The following is a 19,737-nucleotide window of genomic DNA, read 5'->3' on the forward strand; positions in this document are numbered from 1 at the left end:
GCTACTCAACAATTCAGAAAGGAGCTATACATCGGACACTATGAAAACCTCATTTCTGTATTCATTATGTCTTCTTCCAGGAAGGGGTCATCTCCGTACATTGGAGTTTTATTTGGAGGGGAATTCCACTGTTATGTCATGACACCTAGAAAACTTCCAGAATATTAAAGTGTATTTATTCTCTATGATCTCGAGGGATCCCTATCTTCTCCCCATGTCCCATTTCTACTGTTGAGGTGTAACTAGAACCTTCAGCTGGTGGTTTTTTCTTTTGGGGGGGGGCAGCAAACAGCCACCACCCCCTAACCCCCCCCCCCCCCCCTGGTCAGTCAGTCGGCGGTGGCGGCAACCCCCCCCATCATCAAAGCCCGGCACTGTGGTGTGGATCATGGGGCGTTCCGCCGTGCATCCTCCTCTTCCTAGGCGTCCAATAGGATCGCCTGACCTTTCAGCTATTCGAGAAACGGGTATCAGACCCACGATTCCTGATTGGCAGAGAGGCGAATCAGTGTTAGAAAAGCGAATATTCTTTTGCTTTTCTAACACACCTGGGTGGGCTCCGAGTGCAATGCTCTGCACTCTGAGTCCACCCTATTTTGAAGCCTGTGGCTCTAATCAGGTGCTTCAAAAAACACCCCCTTTATTGATTTAAAGCAGCTGTGAAAAGTAAAGAAAAACCTGAAAACATGGCCCGATAGGGGTACTTGAGGACTGAGTTTGAGATCCACTGAATTAAAGGATAAGATCACCTTTGGGAGCATGTTACATGTTTCACTCTTTTTTTAGAGTGGAACATGTAATATGTTCCCAATGCTGCAGCCGCTGCCCAATCCCCCCCTCCCTGTGACAGCAGTACGGGGAGAAGTTCCCTTTACTAGCTGTCTCACTTTTTGAAATCAGTGTGCGGGGCTCCGCCCATATGGCTGCGTCATTCATTCACACAGCTCTGTGTATGAATGAACTACAAGCCGCGACATCCTTTGCAGTTGTCAGCTTGTAGTTCTCAATGAACTACCACGGCGCTGTGGAGCGCCGTGGTAGTTCATTGATTCTTCCTGTCCATGTATCTGCTTGTCCATACGGGATGTACTGGCACACAGATACAGTGCCTTGAAAAAGTATTCATACCCCTTAAAGTTCTCCACATTTTGTCATGTTACAACCAAAAACATAAATGTATTTTATTGAGATTTTATGTGATAGACCAACACAAAGTGGTAAATAATTGTGAAGTGGAAGGAGAATGATAAATGGTTTCCAACATTTTTTACAAATAAATATGTGAAAAGTGTGGTGTACATTTGTATTCAGCCCCTCTGAGTCAATACTTTGTAGAACCCCTTATCTCTGCAATTACAGCTGCAAGTCTTTTTGGGGATGTCTCTACCAGCTTTGCACATCTAGAGAGGGACATTTTTGTCCATTCTTCTTTGCAAAATATCTCAAGCTCTGTCAGATTGGATGGAGAGCGTCTGTGAACAGCAATTTTCAAGTCTTGCCACAGATTCTCAATTGGATTTAGGTCTGGACTTTGATTTTGATTCTAACACATGATTTTGCTTTGATCTAAACCATTCCATTGTAGCTCTGGCTGTATGTTTAGGGTCGTTGTCCTGCTGGAAGGTGAACCTCCGCCCCAGTCTCAAGTCTTTTGCAGACTCTAATGCCGCGTACACACGGTCGGACTTTTCGGCTACAAAAGTCCGACAGCCTGTCCGACAGACTTTCGACGGACTTCTGGTGGACTTTTGGCGGACTTGCGGCAGACTTTCTAACGAACGGACTTGCCTACACACGATCACACAAAAGTCCAACGGATTCGTACGTGATGACGTACACCGGACTAAAATAAGGAAGTTGATAGCCAGTAGCCAATAGCTGCCCTAGCGTCGGTTTTTGTCCGTCGGACTAGCATACAGACGAGCGGATTTCTGGGTCCGGCGGAGTTATGACGTAAAGATTTGAAGCATGTTTCAAATCTAAAGTCCATCAGATTTGCGGCTGGAAAAGTCCGCTGAAAGTCCGGGGAAGCCCACACATGATCGGATTGTCCGCCGGATTTGGTCCGTCGGCGTCCGTCGGACTTTTGTAGACGAAAAGTCCGACCGTGTGTACGCGGCATAACAGGTTTTCTTCTAAGATTGCCCTGTATTTGGCTCCATCCATCTTCCCATCAACTCTGACCAGCATCCCTGTCCCTGCTGAAGAAAATCATCCCCACAACATGTTACTGCCACCACCATGTTTCACGGTGGGGATGGTTTGTTGAGGGTGATGTGCAGTGTTAGTTTTCCGCCACACATAGAGTTTTGCTTTTAGGTTCAATTTTGGTCTCATCTGACCAGAGCACCTTCTTCCACATGTTTGCTGTGTCCTCCACATGGCTTCTCACAAACTGAAAACAGGACTTCTTATGACTTTCTTTCACCAATGTCTTTCTTCTTGTCACTCTTCCATAAAGGTCAGATTTGTGGAGAGCACGACTAATGCCGCGTATACACGAGCGGACTTTACGGCAGACTTTGCCCAGCGGACGGGATTTGGTCGGACAATTCGATCGTGTGTGGGCTCCAGCGGACTTTGTTTTCTCAAAAGTTGGACGGACTTAGATTTGAAACATGTTTTAAATTAATCCGTCGAAATCGAGTCCGGTCGAAAAGTCCGCTCGTCTGTATGCTAGTTCGACGGACATAAAGCCACGCTAGGGCAGTTATTGGCTACTGGCTATGAACTTCCTTGTTTTAGTCCGGTGTACGTCATCACATATGAATTCGACGGACTTTGGTGGATTGTGTGTAGGCAAGTCCGTTCATTCAGAAAGTCCGTCGTAAAGTACGTAGAAAAGCCCGCCGGGCAAAGTCTGCCGTAAAGTCCGCTCGTGTATACGCGGCATAATAGTTGTCCTGTGGACAGATTCTCCCACCTGAGCTGTGGATCTCTGCAGCTCCTCCAGAGTTACCATGGGCCTCTTGGCTGCTTCTCTGATGAATGCTCTCCTTGCCCGGCCGGTCAGTTTAGGTGGACGGCCATGTCTTTGTAGGTTTGCAGTTGTGCCATACTCTTTCCATTTTCGGATGATGGATTGAACAGAGCTCCGTGAGATGTTCAAAGCTTAGGATATATTTTTACATAACCTAACCCTGCTTTAAATTTCTACACAACTTTATCCCTGACCTGTCTGGTGTGTTCCTTGGCCTTTATGATGCTGTTTGTTCACTAAGGTTCTCTAACAAACCTCTAAGGGCTTAAAAGAACAGCTGTGTTTATACTGAGATTAAATTACACACAGATGGACTCTATTTACTAATTAGGTGACTTCTGAAGGCAATTGGTTCCACTAGATTTTAGTTAGGGGGTATCAGAGTAAAGGGGGCTGAATACAAATGCCCCCCACACTTTTCAGATATTTATTTGTAAAGAATTTTGAAAAACATTTATCATTTTCCTTCCACTTCACAATTATGTGCCACTTTGTGTTGGTCTATCACATAAAATCCCAATAAAATACATTTACGTTTTTGGTTGTAACATGATAAAATGTGGAAAATATAAAGGGGTATGAATACTTTTTCAAGGCACTGTACACTGACAGATCTGCAGGAGATGCGCATGGCACCAGTGATCTGTTGATTGCGGGTGCAATGCTTTACAGGTTCCAAAAAAAAAAAAAAAAAAAGAATGCATATTTTTTTACCTGCAAAAAAAAGTGCATTTATTTTTTTTAAAGTGAAGTTATCTTTGAAAGGGGTTGTAAAGGTTCGTGTTTTTTCATGTATCCTATGCATTATGGTGAAAAAAAACTTTGCAGTCACCGGCCCCCCTGCCCCCCCCCCATTTTACCTGAGCCCTGAATTTCCGTTGGCACGTCCCCAGGCGTCCCTCTCTCCACAGGCTCCCGGCTCTTGATTGGATAGATTGATAGCAGCGCAGCCACTGACTCCCGCTGCTGTCAATCAAATCCAATGACGCGGGCGCCGGTGGGGCGGGGCCTCTATGGACGCCAAATACCCGCAAGGTAACCCCCCCCCGGGAGAGCTCTTCTCCTAGGGGGTTATCTAATGTGGGGAAGAGCCGCCGAGGGACCCCAGAAATGGATGTTCGGGGCCATAGAGCCTTGAGGCGATTCGGTTTGCATTTGCAGCGCTTTACGAATCATTCATTCATTCATTCATTCACTCTGTGCAAAACGAGCTGCACAGTGGAGGTAAGTATGATATGTTTGTTATTTAAAAAAAAATAAAAAATGATCCTGTAGTGCAAGAACCTTTTTTGGAGTCGCTGCGACTTGAGTCGCACCAATTAGAATGGGGACCATTGAAATACGTGGGTTTTGACTTGTCATACGACTTGACATGCGTCAAGTCGCAAAACAACTAACAGTAGTGGAAACAGAGCCTTAGTATCACTTTGACTAATAACTTTGCAGGGGAGTTCCCAACCACATGCAAGGACAAAAAAAGGTTTTCTTTTGTACACATAGTTTAAAGATAAAGATAAAGGTTGGCATAGCTTAACTTCCTTCACTAAGCTAAGGGAAAATTCCCTTGCAAAGTCAACAGCCTACTTGCTTTAAATAAATCAGCTGCACTGTGTGTCTTGGGAACCCCCCCCCTGTGACAACAGGACAAGAAGTAAGGGGTAACGGGGGTCACTGGGAAAGCACAGCTCCCAACTGTCCCTGATTTGGAGCAATGTCCCTCTGTCCCTCATTCCTCCTCATTTGTCCCTCATTTTGGTCTGATCTATATAGTTGTATATAAAATGCACTTTTTATCTTTCAAAAAGTGTTTTCCAATGCTAAACCTTTCATCTGATTTCTAAATTGCTGCATTTGTAAATTCCAAAAGCCAATATAAAGGAATAGTCGTAGTTAAAAAAGCATTTGTGGGTTTAACAAATCTTGTTTTTTTTGTACAATTCTCCTTTAAGGGGGCGTGGCAAGGGGTGTGTCCTATGCCTGCATACTTTCGCTGATAGGTGTCTCTCATTCCCATCTCAAAAAGTTGGGAGGTATGGGGAAAGGAAGGCAAAAAAAAAAAAAAAAAAATGACTATCTTACCAAGGTTACCAAACTTCACCAAAACTCCCAGGCATGCCTCCCAACTTTTTCAGATGGGAACGAGGGACACCTATTAGCCAAAGTATGCAGGGCTAGGACACGCCCCCCTCAGGAGATGGAAATCAGGGACAGTTGGGAGCTATGCTTCCAGGTATGCAGGGGCTGATTTTTGAATTATGTCCGGGAGATCTTGCTGTTAGAACATCCGAGACCAATAGAACTCCAGGGGCTAACACTACCCTCCAGACTCCACCTAAACCTAAAATACCACTTCTGGGCGGACTGACCCTTTAAGTCTCTGGCACACCATTTCAGATCTTAGTAGACTGGGATTATTTGTTCTCTAGCGGTGAAGTGAAGACACAAGGTAACAAATGTGTGATTGGTCCTTTCTGGGACTATCCTGAACTGAAGATGAGTGATACATAAACACTGTGCACAGGTTGTCAGTCTGTCTGTCTGTCTGTCTGTGGGAGGTGTTTGGATCTGAAGTATTTGTCTCGATAATTTTGCACACTCGTTTTGCTGACTCAAACTCCTCCCAGTTTACTTCCTTCTTTCACTCTTGGTATAAACTCTCACCACAGACTGCTGAATACAGAATACGATTTACTGAGAAGCTGGAGAGACATCGGAGAGAATTCTGCGCCACCTGATTGGACGGGGAGAGACGTCGCCCGGTACGTATCCTATTCACATAATTACCAATATTTCCAATTGTCTCTGATTTCCAGCAAAAGTGCAAAGATTGGCAAACTGTCCTTGCAAACTGTCCTTGGGAATTTCCATTGTTGGTACAAGTCTATGTGAAGCCCCCAAAAATAGTTTTGGCTCAACATAGTCGATGATTAGCACACTGAATGCAATTTGGTTGGAAGGATGAGGGTCATAGTGTAGACAGATGTTGTAACACGCATTATTAAACTACTGAGTTTAAGGCATCAGTCCACCCAAATGTGACCTTATAGTAGAGAATGGTGAATGGAGTCATCCCCTGGATTTGTATGTGGTGGGCGCTCCAATGGCGAGATTTTGTTTTTATAATTCCTGGCTTTGTTCTGGAACTCAGCACAGGGATGGTGGGAACCCCTCATAATGGGCACAGCAGATGTACAGACCCGAGAACTCAGCACAGGGATGGTAGGAACCCCTCATAATGGGCACAGCAGATGTACAGACCCGAGAACTCAGCACAGGGATGGTGGGAACCCCTCATAATGGGCACAGCAGATGTACAGACCCAGGAACTCAGCACAGGGATGGTGGGAACCCCTCATAATGGGCACAGCAGGTGTACAGATCCAGGAACTCAGCACAGGGATGGTGGGAACCCCTCAAAATGGACACAGCAGGGGTACAGACCTGGGAACTTGGAAAGGGGATGGTGGGAACCCCTCATAATGAGTACAGCAGGGATACAGACCTAGGAACTCAGCACAGGGATGGTGGGAACCCCTCATAATAGGCACAGCAGGTGTACAGACCTAGGAACTCAGCACAGGGATGGTGGGAACCCCTCATAATAGGCACAGCAGGTGTACAGACCTAGGAACTCAGCACAGGGATGGTGGGAACCCCTCATAATAGGCACAGCAGGTGTACAGACCTGGGAACTCAGCACAAGGAAGGATGGTGGGAACCCCTCACAATGGGCACAGCAGATGTAGAGGCCCAGTTGCTCAGCACAGGAATGGTGGGAACCCCTCATAATGGGTAGAGCAGGGGTACAGACCCGGGAACTCACATAAGGATGGTGGGAACACCTCATAATGGGGACAAAAAGTGTATAGACGCAGGAACTCAGCGCATGGATGGTGGGAACACCTCATACTGAGCACAGCGGGTGTACAGACCTGGGAACTCAGCACAAGGAATGATGGTGGGAACCACTTAATAATGGGCACAGCAGATGTACAGGCCCAGACAACAAGTGTACAGACCCGGGAACTCAGCACAGGGATGGTGGGAACCCCTCTTAGTTGGCACAGCAGGTGTAGAGGCCCAAGATTCAGCACAGAGATTTCACCAATAGAGCCCCCGAGATATAAAGGAAACTGTCAAGGATTTGAAAATTTTATTTGAGATATGCTATCACCTTTTGTGTTGGATGGAGTGACAAGGAGTTAGAACTCTGGTGTCTGTGGCCTGTTGCGGTGACCTCCTCTCATTTTCTGTCCCAGTGACAGGGTTGTCACTGAGATAGGAAGTGAGATAAAATCTTCCCAATGGGGCTACAGATAGCAATAACACCAGACCAAAGTTCTAACCCCTAACCCTTTATCATTTCATCCAACACTTAAGCTTCGTACACATGATCATATTTTGCGAAGACAAAACGTCGGACTTTTGTCCGAAGGGCGTTGGCAAGGAATTGTTGGCCAACAAACACGAGCGTAGTGACGTATTAGACGTACTAGGAGACTTCAAAGAGGAAGTTCAATTATCATGCGCCACCCTTTGGGCTCCTTCTGCTAATTTCGTGTTAGTAGAAGTTTGGTGAGTGATTTGCGCTTTTCATTTTGCGCTTTTCATTTCGCGTTTTTCATTTCGTGCAGTTTGTTTCTGAATGGCCGTTTGTCAACCTGCCATGTTGCGGAATCGAAAGAGATAATGTGTTTTGGAGTTATTGCTTTGAACCAAGTCCAGTCCAGTCCAGGAACAGGAGAAGGAGTTCTTGGACCAAAAATTGTTTGCTTTATTAATTGTGACCAATTATGTCATATGCCTTTGCTGCGGGAGCTCCAGGAGAATAATCCGGATGATTTTCGGAATTATCTCCGGATGACGGACCCCTGCTTTCACCAACTCTTGGCATTGCTCACCCCCTATATTAAGAAGCAGGACACATGCATGAGGCTTTTATTTTATTTTTTGGTTGAATAATAATGATTTGATTTGGTATATTTTCTATATTTTTGGATGCATAGAATGTACTTTTTGGTTAAGTTCTTTTGGCATATAGCATGTCTAATTTTATTTGTTTTCTTTTTTTAATGCACAATAAAAAAATTGTGTAGAATAATACTTGGCTATGTGTTTTACTTCAAATGACAGTTTGGGAGTCGGCAGTTACATTAAAAAAAATACAATGTAAAATTGACAAGGGACACCAACATAGTTGTATCTTTGATCTTAAAAACTGCAGGATAATGGTGTTGTGGTAACTTGCCCAAAAAAAAAAAGCATAAAAATATTATTCTTGATATCACTAGAAAAAAAGCCTTTGAAAATACGTTTGCAATAACTCCATCAGTATCACCAGCAAAACAGCTTCATTATTATCCCATTAAAGAAGAAGAGAATTGTGCGATGCATTTGGAGATTTCATAATTTGCCGCGTCACGAATGTTAATTCTCCATTGCGAACGCGAGTTTACAAGACCGACTGCTTCTGGCCCGTCCTTGCTTCTGAGCATGCGTGTTTGTACTTTGGACTTTTGTCCGACGGACTTGTGTACACATGCTCTGAAAATCCGATAACACACATTTGTCCGCGGAAAATTTCTAAGCCTGCCATCCAATGTTTGTCCGCGGAAAATTCGACTACTTGAGAAACAACAAATGAAATTGTGGCGCAAACAAATGCTGATGCACCGTCCACATAGCCTCTACCCTCCTAGATAAATGTGAAGATACACTTGTGTAGCATAAGTAGTTATACTGAAGAAGCTGCAGCATTCACCAAAGATGGTTTATATGTCCTCTGATTGGCTCATGTTCCTTTCTTGCAGATAATGAAGGGGATCGTGATCTTGGCTATGGCTTTCATTCTGTTAGAGGCCAAGAAGACGGACCCAGGTGTTATTGGAAGGCTGACTCTGAAGGGTCTAGAGTACGGTGAGTGATCGGGGGGGGGGGGGAGCGGCAATGGTCCAATCAGGAAAGCTGCTGATTGACTGCTTTTCTTTATTTGCCTGAAGATTCATGCGGGAATAACACATTTCAGTTGTCATTCATATATTGTGTGATTTTTGGTATGCTAGACAAATGCCCATGAATACATTATATTTAATCCAACCATGATTTTTTAATTTTCTAATTGGGAAATTATAGCGATCTGGTGCACTAGGCCAGGCTAGAATGAAAGGCGCGCTCTGCGTTTGCCTCTTACCATGTCACCAGTCTTTGATTTCTGTCTCGTGTTCATCCTGTTTATATATTCCATAAATAAGTCAATGCAAACCCTAGACACGTCATACGCTTCATGTGTTCGCGGCTTTGCCGCGCGTTTTGGAAATGTGCTGCAAATGCGCATCACTCTTTAGTAGCCATTAATCAATTGAGGACTGCGGCGGGCCGGCCCATGCAGGCAAACCGATGTACTGGTACGTCGCTACCTGCTTCCGGGTTTCGGGTGCGTGCATGTGCCCCCCTCCCCCCGCCGACACCCGCTGTACACAGCAGGTAGTCTATCAGCAAGTTCTGGCCAATGATTCATGCCTGGGACCTGCTGATTGGCTGTGTCCAATCACAGCCCAGAGCCCTGTGTTGACAATCAATGCAGGGCTCTGTACAGAGGGAACGATCTCTCTGTTTCTTATCCCTGGTAAGCAGGGATAAGAAACAAAGAGATTTGTTAGTAAAATCAGCACACGTTATACACATTGTTAGGCACACATTTAACCCTTTGATCCCCCACATTGTACCCACATTGTACCCTGGATGTTAACCCCTTCCCAGCGAGTGTCAGTACAGTGACAGTGTATAGTATTATCACCGATCACTGTATTAGTGTCACTGGCTAGGTCAGTGGCATTTAGTCAGTCCCCCCCCCCAATGTCAGGGGTTGATTTACTAAAACTAGATATGCAAAAATATGGTTCAGCTCTGCATAGAAACCAATCCAGGTTTTTTTTGTCAAAGCTTAATTGAAGTTAGAGGCTGGGTTCACACTAGTGGCAATTGGATCCAATTCGCATGACAGGAGAGCGTTGCATGGCTCTCAGTGGAGCCGGCTTACACATCTCCGCGGCGGCTGCGGAGAGGATTGCACAAGGGTCCTGTGTGTCTTTGGCCCCGTATTAAAGGTCCGAATTTGGGCAAAAATTTGGGCCTCATTTGTCCCGGAAACAGACAACAGGGACAGACCGGACTCCTGCTGTGAGCCGCATCCGAATTCAGTGTAAACCCAGCCAGGAGCTGACCGACTACCATGCACAGCTGCACCAGATTTTGCAAGAAAAAAAGAGAGAAAAAAAAATGTTCCAGTATACAGTATATACCAAAGTTTGTAGACGCTAGAACTTTCACTCAGGCCAATCAATATACACTTATTGGGATTTTTTTTTTTTTTTTTACCAAAGATATTTAGCCCAAAATGTAACATGTAGCAGAATACATTTTGGCCAAAATTTAATAAGAGTTTTGATTTTTTTTAATTTCTTTATTGTATCTGTGAGAAAAGTAAAAAAATATTGTTTTTCTTTCAAAATTTTCAGTCTTTTTTCGTTTAGATTGCAAAAATAAAAATCCCAGTGGTGATCAAACACGACCAGAAGAAAGCTTAGTGTGAAAAATATGATACAAGTTTCATTTGGGTATAGCGTTGCACGACCACACAATTACCAATTAAAGTAGCGCAGTGCTTAATAGCAAATAGGGATTTTTTTTTTCTTTTACAAAAGACATGTAGCCAAAAATGTAGCATGTAGCAGAATACATTTCGGCCAAAATTTATGAAGAAATTTGATTTTTTTTTAATTGCTTTTTTGTCTATGTAAGAAAAGTAAAAAAAAAATATTGTTTTTCTTTCAAAATTTTCAGTCTTTTTTCATTTAGATTGTAAAAATAAAAACCCCAGTGGTGATTAAATATGACCAGAAGAAAGCTATTATATAAAGCTATTAGTGTGAAAAAAATGAAATAGGTTTAATTTGGGTACAGCGTTGCACAACCACACACTTACAAATTAAAGTAGCGCAGTGCTAAATAGCAAAACAAAAAAAACAAAAAAATGGCCTGGTAATGAAGGGGGGGGGGGGGTAAAATCTTCCGGAGGTGAAGTGGTTAAATATTATTATTATAGCACCCCAAGAACCCCCACCTCCTTGGGTGTGTTACACCAAAAGTTTGGTTGACTCATCGGGCATACGCCTTGCTGGGTTCAACCTGTCTGGCAACATCACTACTCTGCCAACTGAGTATCTAAAGCCAAAACCCTCTCTATTTTTTGTTATTGTTAGGGTAAAGTTTTTTTTTTTTTTCCATCTGTCCCATTAGGGAGATTTACCCTTAGTTCCTGTTCTGAAGACACGAAAGGGAGTGAGAGTGACTAGACATTAATGGCAAAAGGTTGCAAACTGCATGTAATAGGAAAGTAATGGGGTTGGGTGGGGCATTACCTGAATAAAGAGAAGGGTGGTAAGTTGGTGTATCATTATAAGGAGTTGTGTAATAATACTCAGTATTACTCTTTTTTGGTGCTCCTCACCGGACGGGCTCTGCGTATTGTTTAACACATCATTCTTTTATTCACAGGTTGGAAAGTGGGGCTAGAAGAGCTGCAAAAGCAATTGTCGACTATCCACATCCCCGACATTGATGGCACCGTCAAAGTTGCAGTAATAGGAAATGTAAAATACTACGTTACAGAGTAAGTTGGAGACATCCCTGATGAGATCCTGATCAGGAATAACGTGGTTTTAAAATCGCACAGCTCCACGTAAAGCTGATCTGATTCATGTGTATCTCTTAAAAGATTAAGAAATGAAAACCCCAAAACATTAAACTGTGTCGAAACACAAGCACTCACACCAAATACCGGTATGTTGTTTCCTGCAGTGTCAAAAAGTTTAACATACTGTAGATCTTATCCCTCCTCTTTTATACAGTATATATGAAAGCGTTCACCTAAACCAGAGGTCTCCAAACTACAGCCCGCGGGCCATATCCAGCACACTGCAAGATTGTTTTCCAGACTACAGTGATGGTCAGTGGCATTAGCATAATGTGCACTTATTGATGACTAAGGTCAGGTACATGGACCCTGATATAAGGGGGGACTCTGATGTGGACCCTGATATAAGGGGGGACTCTGATGTGGACCCTGATGTAAGGGAGACCTCTGATGTGGACCCTGATATAAGGGAGACCTGTGATGTGGACCCTGATGTAAGGGGGAACTCTGATGTGGACCCTGATATAAGGGAGACCTCTGATGTGGACCCTGATGTAAGGGAGACCTCTGATGTGGACCCTGATATAAGGGAGACCTCTGATGTGGACCCTGATGTAAGGGGGACCTCTGATGTGGACCCTGATATAAGGGAGACCTCTGATGTGGACCCTGATATAAGGGAGACCTGTGATGTGGACCCTGATGTAGGGGGGGAACTCTTATGTGAACCCTGATGTAATGGGGAACTCTGATGTGGACCCTGATGTAATGGGGAACTCTGATGTGGACCCTGATGTAATGGGGAAATCTGATGTGGACCCTGATGTAATGGGGAACTCTGATGTGGACACTGATGTAATGGGGAAATCTGATGTGGACCCTGATGTAATGGGGAACTCTGATGTGGACACTGATGTAATGGGGAAATCTGATGTGGACCCTGATGTAATGGGGAACTCTGATGTGGACCCTGATGTAATGGGGAACTCTGATGTGGACACTGATGTAAAGGGGGAACTCTGATGTGGACCCTGATGTAATGGGGAACTCTGATGTGGACCCTGATGTAAGGGGGAACTCTGATGTGGACCCTGATGTAATGGGGAACTCTGATGTGGACACTGATGTAAATGGGGAACTCTGATGTGGACCCTGATGTAAGGGGGAACTCTGATGTGGACCCTGATGTAATGGGGAACTCTGATGTGGACACTGATGTAAATGGGGAACTCTGATGTGGACCCTGATGTAATGGGGAACTCTGATGTGGACCCTGATGTAATGGGGAACTCTGATGTGGACCCTGATGTAATGGGGAACTCTGATGTGGACCCTGATGTAATGGGGAACTCTGATGTGGACCCTGATGTAATGGGGAACTCTGATGTGGACCCTGATGTAATGGGGAACTCTGATGTGGACCCTGATGTAATGGGGAACTCTGATGTTGACCCTGATGTAATGGGGAACTCTGATGTGGACCCTGATGTAATGAGGAACTCTGATGTGGACCCTGATGTAATGGGGAACTCTGATGTGGACCCTGATGTAATGGGGAACTCTGATGTTGACCCTGATGTAATGGGGAACTCTGATGTGGACCCTGATGTAATGGGGAACTCTGATGTGGACCCTGATGTAATGGGGAACTCTGATGTGGACACTGATATAAGGGAGAACTCTTATGTGAACCCTGATGTAATGGGGAACTCTGATGTGGACCCTGATGTAATGGGGAACTCTGATGTGGACCCTGATGTAATGGGGAACTCTGATGTGGACCCTGATGTAATGGGGAACTCTGATGTGGACCCTGATGTAATGGGGAACTCTGATGTGGACCCTGATGTAATGGGGAACTCTGATGTGGACCCTGATGTAATGGGGAACTCTGATGTGGACCCTGATGTAATGGGGAACTCTGATGTGGACCCTGATGTAATGGGAGAACTCTGATGTGGACCCTGATGTAATGGGGAACTCTGATGTGGACCCTGATGTAATGGGGAACTCTGATGTGGACCCTGATGTAATGGGAGAACTCTGATGTGGACCCTGATGTAATGGGGAACTCTGATGTGGACCCTGATGTAATGGGGAACTCTGATGTGGACCCTGATGTAATGGGGAACTCTGATGTGGACCCTGATGTAATGGGGAACTCTGATGTGGACCCTGATGTAATGGGGAACTCTGATGTGGACACTGATGTAAAGAGACACTGGATGTAATGGGGAACTCTGATGTGGACATTGATGTAAAGGGGGAACTCTGATGTGGACCCTGATGTAATGGGGAACTCTGATGTGGACACTGATGTAATGGGGGAACTCTGATGTGGACCCTGATGTAAGGGAGAACTCTTATGTGGACCCTGATGTAATGGAGAACTCTGATGTGGACCCTGATGTAATGGGGAACTCTGATGTGGACCCTGATGTAATGGGGAACTCTGATGTGGACCCTGATGTAAGGGGGAACTCTGATGTGGACCCTGATGTAAGGGGGAACTCTGATGTGGACCCTGATGTAATGGGGAACTCTGATGTGGACACTGATGTAATGGGGAACTCTGATGTGGACCCTGATGTAATGGGGAACTCTGATGTGGACACTGATGTAAGGGGGAACTCTGATGTGGACCTTGATGTAATGGGGAACTCTGATGTGGACACTGATATAAGGGAGAACTCTTATGTGAACCCTGATGTAATGGGGAACTCTGATGTGGACCCTGATGTAATGGGGAACTCTGATGTGGACCCTGATGTAATGGGGAACTCTGATGTGGACACTGATATAAGGGAGAACTCTTATGTGAACCCTGATGTAATGGGGAACTCTGATGTGGACCCTGATGTAATGGGGAACTCTGATGTGGACATTGATGTAATGGGGGAACTCTGATGTGGACCCTGATGTAATGGGGAAACTCTGATGTGGACCCTGATGTAATAGGGAACTCTGATGTGGACATTGATGTAAAGGGGGAACTCTGATGTGGACCCTGATGTAAGGGAGAACTCTGATGTGGACACTGATGTAAAGGGAGAACTCTGATGTGGACCCTGATGTAATGGGGAACTCTGATGTGGACACTGATGTAAAGAGACACTGGATGTAATGGGGAACTCTGATGTGGACATTGATGTAAAGGGGGAACTCTGATGTGGACCCTGATGTAATGGGGAACTCTGATGTGGACACTGATGTAAAGGGGGAACTCTGATGTAGACCCTGATGTAAGGGGGAACTCTGATGTGGACCCTGATGTAAGGGAGAACTCTTATGTGAACCCTGATGTAAGGGGGAACTCTGATGTGGACACTGATGTAAGGGGGAACTCTGATGTGGACCCTGATGTAATGGGGAACTCTGATGTGGACCCTGATGTAAGGGGGAACTCTGATGTGGACCCTGATGTAATGGGGAACTCTGATGTGGACACTGATGTAATGGGGAAATCTGATGTGGACCCTGATGTAATGGGGAACTCTGATGTGGACACTGATGTAAAGGGGGAACTCTGATGTGGACCCTGATGTAAGGGGGAACTCTGATGTGGACCCTGATGTAAGGGGGAACTCTGATGTGGACCCTGATGTAATGGGGAACTCTGATGTGGACCCTGATGTAAGGGGGAACTCTGATGTGGACCCTGATGTAATGGGGAACTCTGATGTGGACCCTGATGTAATGGGGAACTCTGATGTGGACCCTGATGTAATGGGGAACTCTGATGTGGACACTGATGTAAAGGGGGAACTCTGATGTAGACCCTGATGTAAGGGGGAACTCTGATGTGGACCCTGATGTAAGGGAGAACTCTTATGTGAACCCTGATGTAAGGGGGAACTCTGATGTGGACACTGATGTAAGGGGGAACTCTGATGTGGACCCTGATGTAATGGGGAACTCTGATGTGGACACTGATGTAAGGGGGAACTCTGATGTGGACCCTGATGTAAGGGGGAACTCTGATGTGGACCCTGATGTAAGGGAGAACTCTTATGTGAACCCTGATGTAAGGGGGAACTCTGATGTGGACACTGATGTAAGGGGGAACTCTGATGTGGACCCTGATGTAATGGGGAACTCTGATGTGGACCCTGATGTAATGGGGAACTCTGATGTGGACACTGATGTAAGGGGGAACTCTGATGTGGACCCTGATGTAATGGGGAACTCTGATGTGGACCCTGATGTAATGGGGAACTCTGATGTGGACCCTGATATAAGGGAAAACTCTTATGTGAACCCTGATGTAAGGGGGAACTCTGATGTAGACACTGATGTAAAGAGACACTCTGATGGGGACCCTGATGTAAGGGAGAACTCTTATGTGGATTGTGATGTAACTTCAGCTTCCAGTCGGGGAAGATGGGACGCACGCACTGTAGCGGTTACATGACCTCTCGCGCCTGCAATACTAGGTCTCTTGTGTGATAGCCGTGCACATGTCCCAGCGCAACCCATGTCAGCTGTGCATAAAATAGCGCATGCGTGCACTGTTCTTGGTTGAAGCTCACTCACATTATGCTCACATGACCACCCTGTTCCCTAGAGCCGTAATAACAAGGCACATGTGTGCAACATGACACGGTCCAAAGGGACCCCACAGGGCACAGGAGACGCCCAAGAACAGGAAAGTGGGGGCAGCAATCATGGGACCGACAGTTAGAAAGGGAAGCTTGAAAAACAGGAGAGGCAGCATATAAGGCAACTAAAGACATCTAGAGTTGATTTTTTATTTTTTTTAAATAAGGTTTTATTATCACCTTTTTTTTATTTTTATTTTTTAAAGGTCCTGATTTTAGGTAAATCATAGATCATAGAACGGTGTATCTACAGACATATCCTGTCCTTGAGTGACAACACTTACTAAGCTCAGCTCTAATGTTGTCACTCTTTTCTGAGTTGGACAGCCGTGTCAACATTTAAGCTGGTCATACACTAGTTCATTTGATTTTTTACTTATTAGGGGGGTCAAATGGACATTTGTTTCTGTAAAAAAAACAAATATGAACTAGCAGGATGGACATTTTTTTTTCAATTGAGCAAATTTCTAACATCAAATATTAAAAAGGAAATAAAATTTTAAAGCACTTTTGGACGACATTCATCAAGTCATCCAATGTACTGATGAGAATTTTTGTACAAACGTTAGAAAAATCTCGTGTATGGCCAGCTTTAGTGCACTAAATAAAACTTGGCAGAGGGTCCAACCCTTCCCCGCTCTACCCAAAACTGGGAGAGCGAACAGCAGTGGGTACATCTGTTCAGACTTACAAAATGCCTCTAAAACAGACAAAATTAATCAAATATATTTTTTCTTCCTATAGGTTAAAGATCGAGAACTTAGATTTCTCTGATTCAAACCTTACCTATTGCCCAGACACTGGAATTAATGTGGCTATCCGTCAAGGACAATTTCAGATCGTTGGACACATAAGGATACACAGTTCATTGTTGTGAGTGTCTCATATTTGTTAGATGCGTGGCAAAATGATTACCAATTCAAAGAAAATATGTTTAATGATTTTCCTATGCAACGTTACTCTGCTGATTGCTCAAGTATTTTGGACGAGGGACAATGTCAACATAAACAGGCTGCATGTCATGTCATCCAGGACGTGAGCCCAGGGACTGTGTGTGGACAGCCGCCACTCATGCTCATGGCCCATTTTAAATGTTGAATATATATATATATATATATATATATATATATATATATATACAGTGGGGACGGAAAGTATTCAGACCCCCTTACATTTTTCACTCTTTGTTATATTGCAGCCATTTGCTAAAATCATTTAAAGTGGTGTTCCGGCTGAAATTATACTTTTTAAATAAAAATACCCCTATAATACACAAGCTTAATGTATTCTAGTAAAGTTAGTCTGTAAACTAAGGTCTGTTTGTTAGTTTATAGCAGTAGTTTGTTATTTTATAAACTTACAGCAGGCCGTGGCCATCTTAAGTGTGGGCATCTGAAGCCAGACTGTATTTCTTCCTGGATCTCATCCTTGTAGATCTCGGACATGCTCAGTGCAGCGCAAGCAGTGTAATAGGTTTCAGGTCAGGTTTCCATAGCAATGGCAGTGTCAGAGGAAGTTGCCGCCCCTTCCCAGAAGGCATTGCAAACAGGAAATGATGCGATTGGTCACGGCCAGGGAGGAGGAAGTGAAAAATGAATACAGCAGATATACAGTAGGTGCTGAGAAAAAAAATTTAAAAATATCCTATGCTGAAGAGTTGTAAAAGTGGGTGGAACTCCACTTTAAGTTCATTTTTCCCCTCATTAATGTACACACAGCACCCCATATTGACAGAAAAACACAGAATTGTTGACATTTTTGCAGATTTATTAAAAAAGAAAAACTGAAATATCACATGGTCCTAAGTATTCAGACCCTTTGCTGTGACACTCATATATTTAACTCAGGTGCTATCCATTTCTTCTGATCATCTTTGAGATGGTTCTACACCTTCATTTGAGTCCAGCTGTGTTTGATTATACTGATTGGACTTGATTAGGAAAGCCACACACCGGTCTATATAAGACCTTACAGCTCACAGTGCATGTGAGAGCAAATGAGAATCATGAGGTCAAAGGAACTGCCTGAAGAGCTCAGAACACAGAATTGTGGCAAGGCACAGATCTGGCCAAGGTTACAAAAAAATTTCTGCTGCACTTAAGGTTCCTAAGAGCACAGTGGCCTCCATAATCCTTAAATGGAAGACGTTTGGGACGACCAGAACCCTTCCTAGAGCTGGCCGTCCGGCCAAACTGAGCTATCGGGGAGAAGAGCCTTGGTGAGAGAGGTAAAGAAGAACCCAAAGATTATTATGGCTGAGCTCCAGAGATGCAGTCAGGAGATGGGAGAAAGTTGTAGAAAGTCAACCACCACTGCAGCCCTCCACCAGTTGGGGCTTTATGGCAGAGTGGCCCGACGGAAGCCTCTCCTCAGTGCAAGATACATGAAAGCCCGCATGGAGTTTGCTAAAAAACACCTGAAGGACTCCAAGATGGTGAGAAATAAGATTCCCTGGTCTGATGAGACCAAGATAGAACCTTTTGGCCTTAATTCTAAGCGGTATGTGTGGAGAAAACCAGGCACTGCTCATCACCTGTCCAATACAGTCCCAACAGTGAAGCATGGTGGTGGCAGCATCATGCTGTGGGGGTGTTTTTCAGCTGCAGGGACAGGACGACTGGTTGCAATCAAGGAAAAGATGAATGCGGCCAAGTACAGGGATATCCTGGATGAAAACCTTCTCCGGGACCTCAGACTGGGCCGAAGGTTTACCTTCCAACAAGACAATGACCCTAAGCACACAGCTAAAATAACGAAGGAGTGGCTTCACAACAACTCCGTGACTGTTCTTGAATGGCCCAGCCAGAGCCCTGACTTAAACCCAATTGAGCATCTCTGGAGAGATGAACTTAAATGATTTTAGCAAATGGCTGCAATATAACAAAGAGTGAAAAATTTAAGGGGGTCTGAATACTTTCCGTCCCCACTGTATATATATATATATATATATATAGCTTTTTTCTCAGAGATACGGTGCAGGAACCCCCCCCCCCTTCAGAATCACCCCTTGACTCCGCCCTCTACCCACCTCCGAGCACAGTTCCTTGGGTCCAACCCTTACCCACCTCCCAGTACTGCTCATTTTAGGGAATACAGAACCAAGTATTTTATATGGAATTTGTTAATGATAACAAAGAAGGCAGTAGAATAGATCTAGCAACAATAGACAGCCCAGTGACAATAGATCCCCTCCAGGAACTATGCATATCCAACAGCCAGCATCAATAGACCCTTCAGCAGCCAGCAAAATTAGACCCCTCCCTCAACAGTAGATCCCACCCAGCAACGATTGACCACCAGCAACGATTGACCCCCTCCAACATAAGACACACCCCCAGCAACAATAGAACCCCCATCAGCAACAATAGACCCCCCTGCAAAAAAGATTCCATCCAGCATCAATAGATCCTCCAGCAGCCAGCTACAAAGACCCCTCCCTCAACAGTAGATCCCACCCAGCAACG

At 44.7% G+C, this 19,737-nt stretch overlaps 1 protein-coding gene across 2 annotated transcripts in view; it reads left to right on the forward strand.

The window, feature by feature from the left end:
• Window positions 1-19,737, forward strand: part of LOC141113944 (bactericidal permeability-increasing protein-like) — a 75,769-nt gene that overhangs the window by 22,503 nt on the left and 33,529 nt on the right. Inside the window, exons 1-5 of one of the 2 annotated variants that reach the window (XM_073607317.1) lie at window positions 4,841-5,210; window positions 5,647-5,739; window positions 8,791-8,896; window positions 11,537-11,651; window positions 17,018-17,146. In XM_073607317.1, coding sequence (XP_073463418.1) covers window positions 8,794-8,896; window positions 11,537-11,651; window positions 17,018-17,146 — 347 coding nt within the window. In that variant the 5' untranslated portion in view covers window positions 4,841-5,210; window positions 5,647-5,739; window positions 8,791-8,793. Of the gene's footprint in view, window positions 1-4,840; window positions 5,211-5,646; window positions 5,740-8,790; window positions 8,897-11,536; window positions 11,652-17,017; window positions 17,147-19,737 lie in introns of those variants that run through there. The other variant, XM_073607316.1, reaches the window with a different exon arrangement.

The sequence above is a fragment of the Aquarana catesbeiana genome, linkage group LG12, assembly GCF_042186555.1.
Source record: "Aquarana catesbeiana isolate 2022-GZ linkage group LG12, ASM4218655v1, whole genome shotgun sequence".
In the NCBI taxonomy this organism is placed as follows: Eukaryota; Metazoa; Chordata; class Amphibia; order Anura; family Ranidae; genus Aquarana; species Aquarana catesbeiana.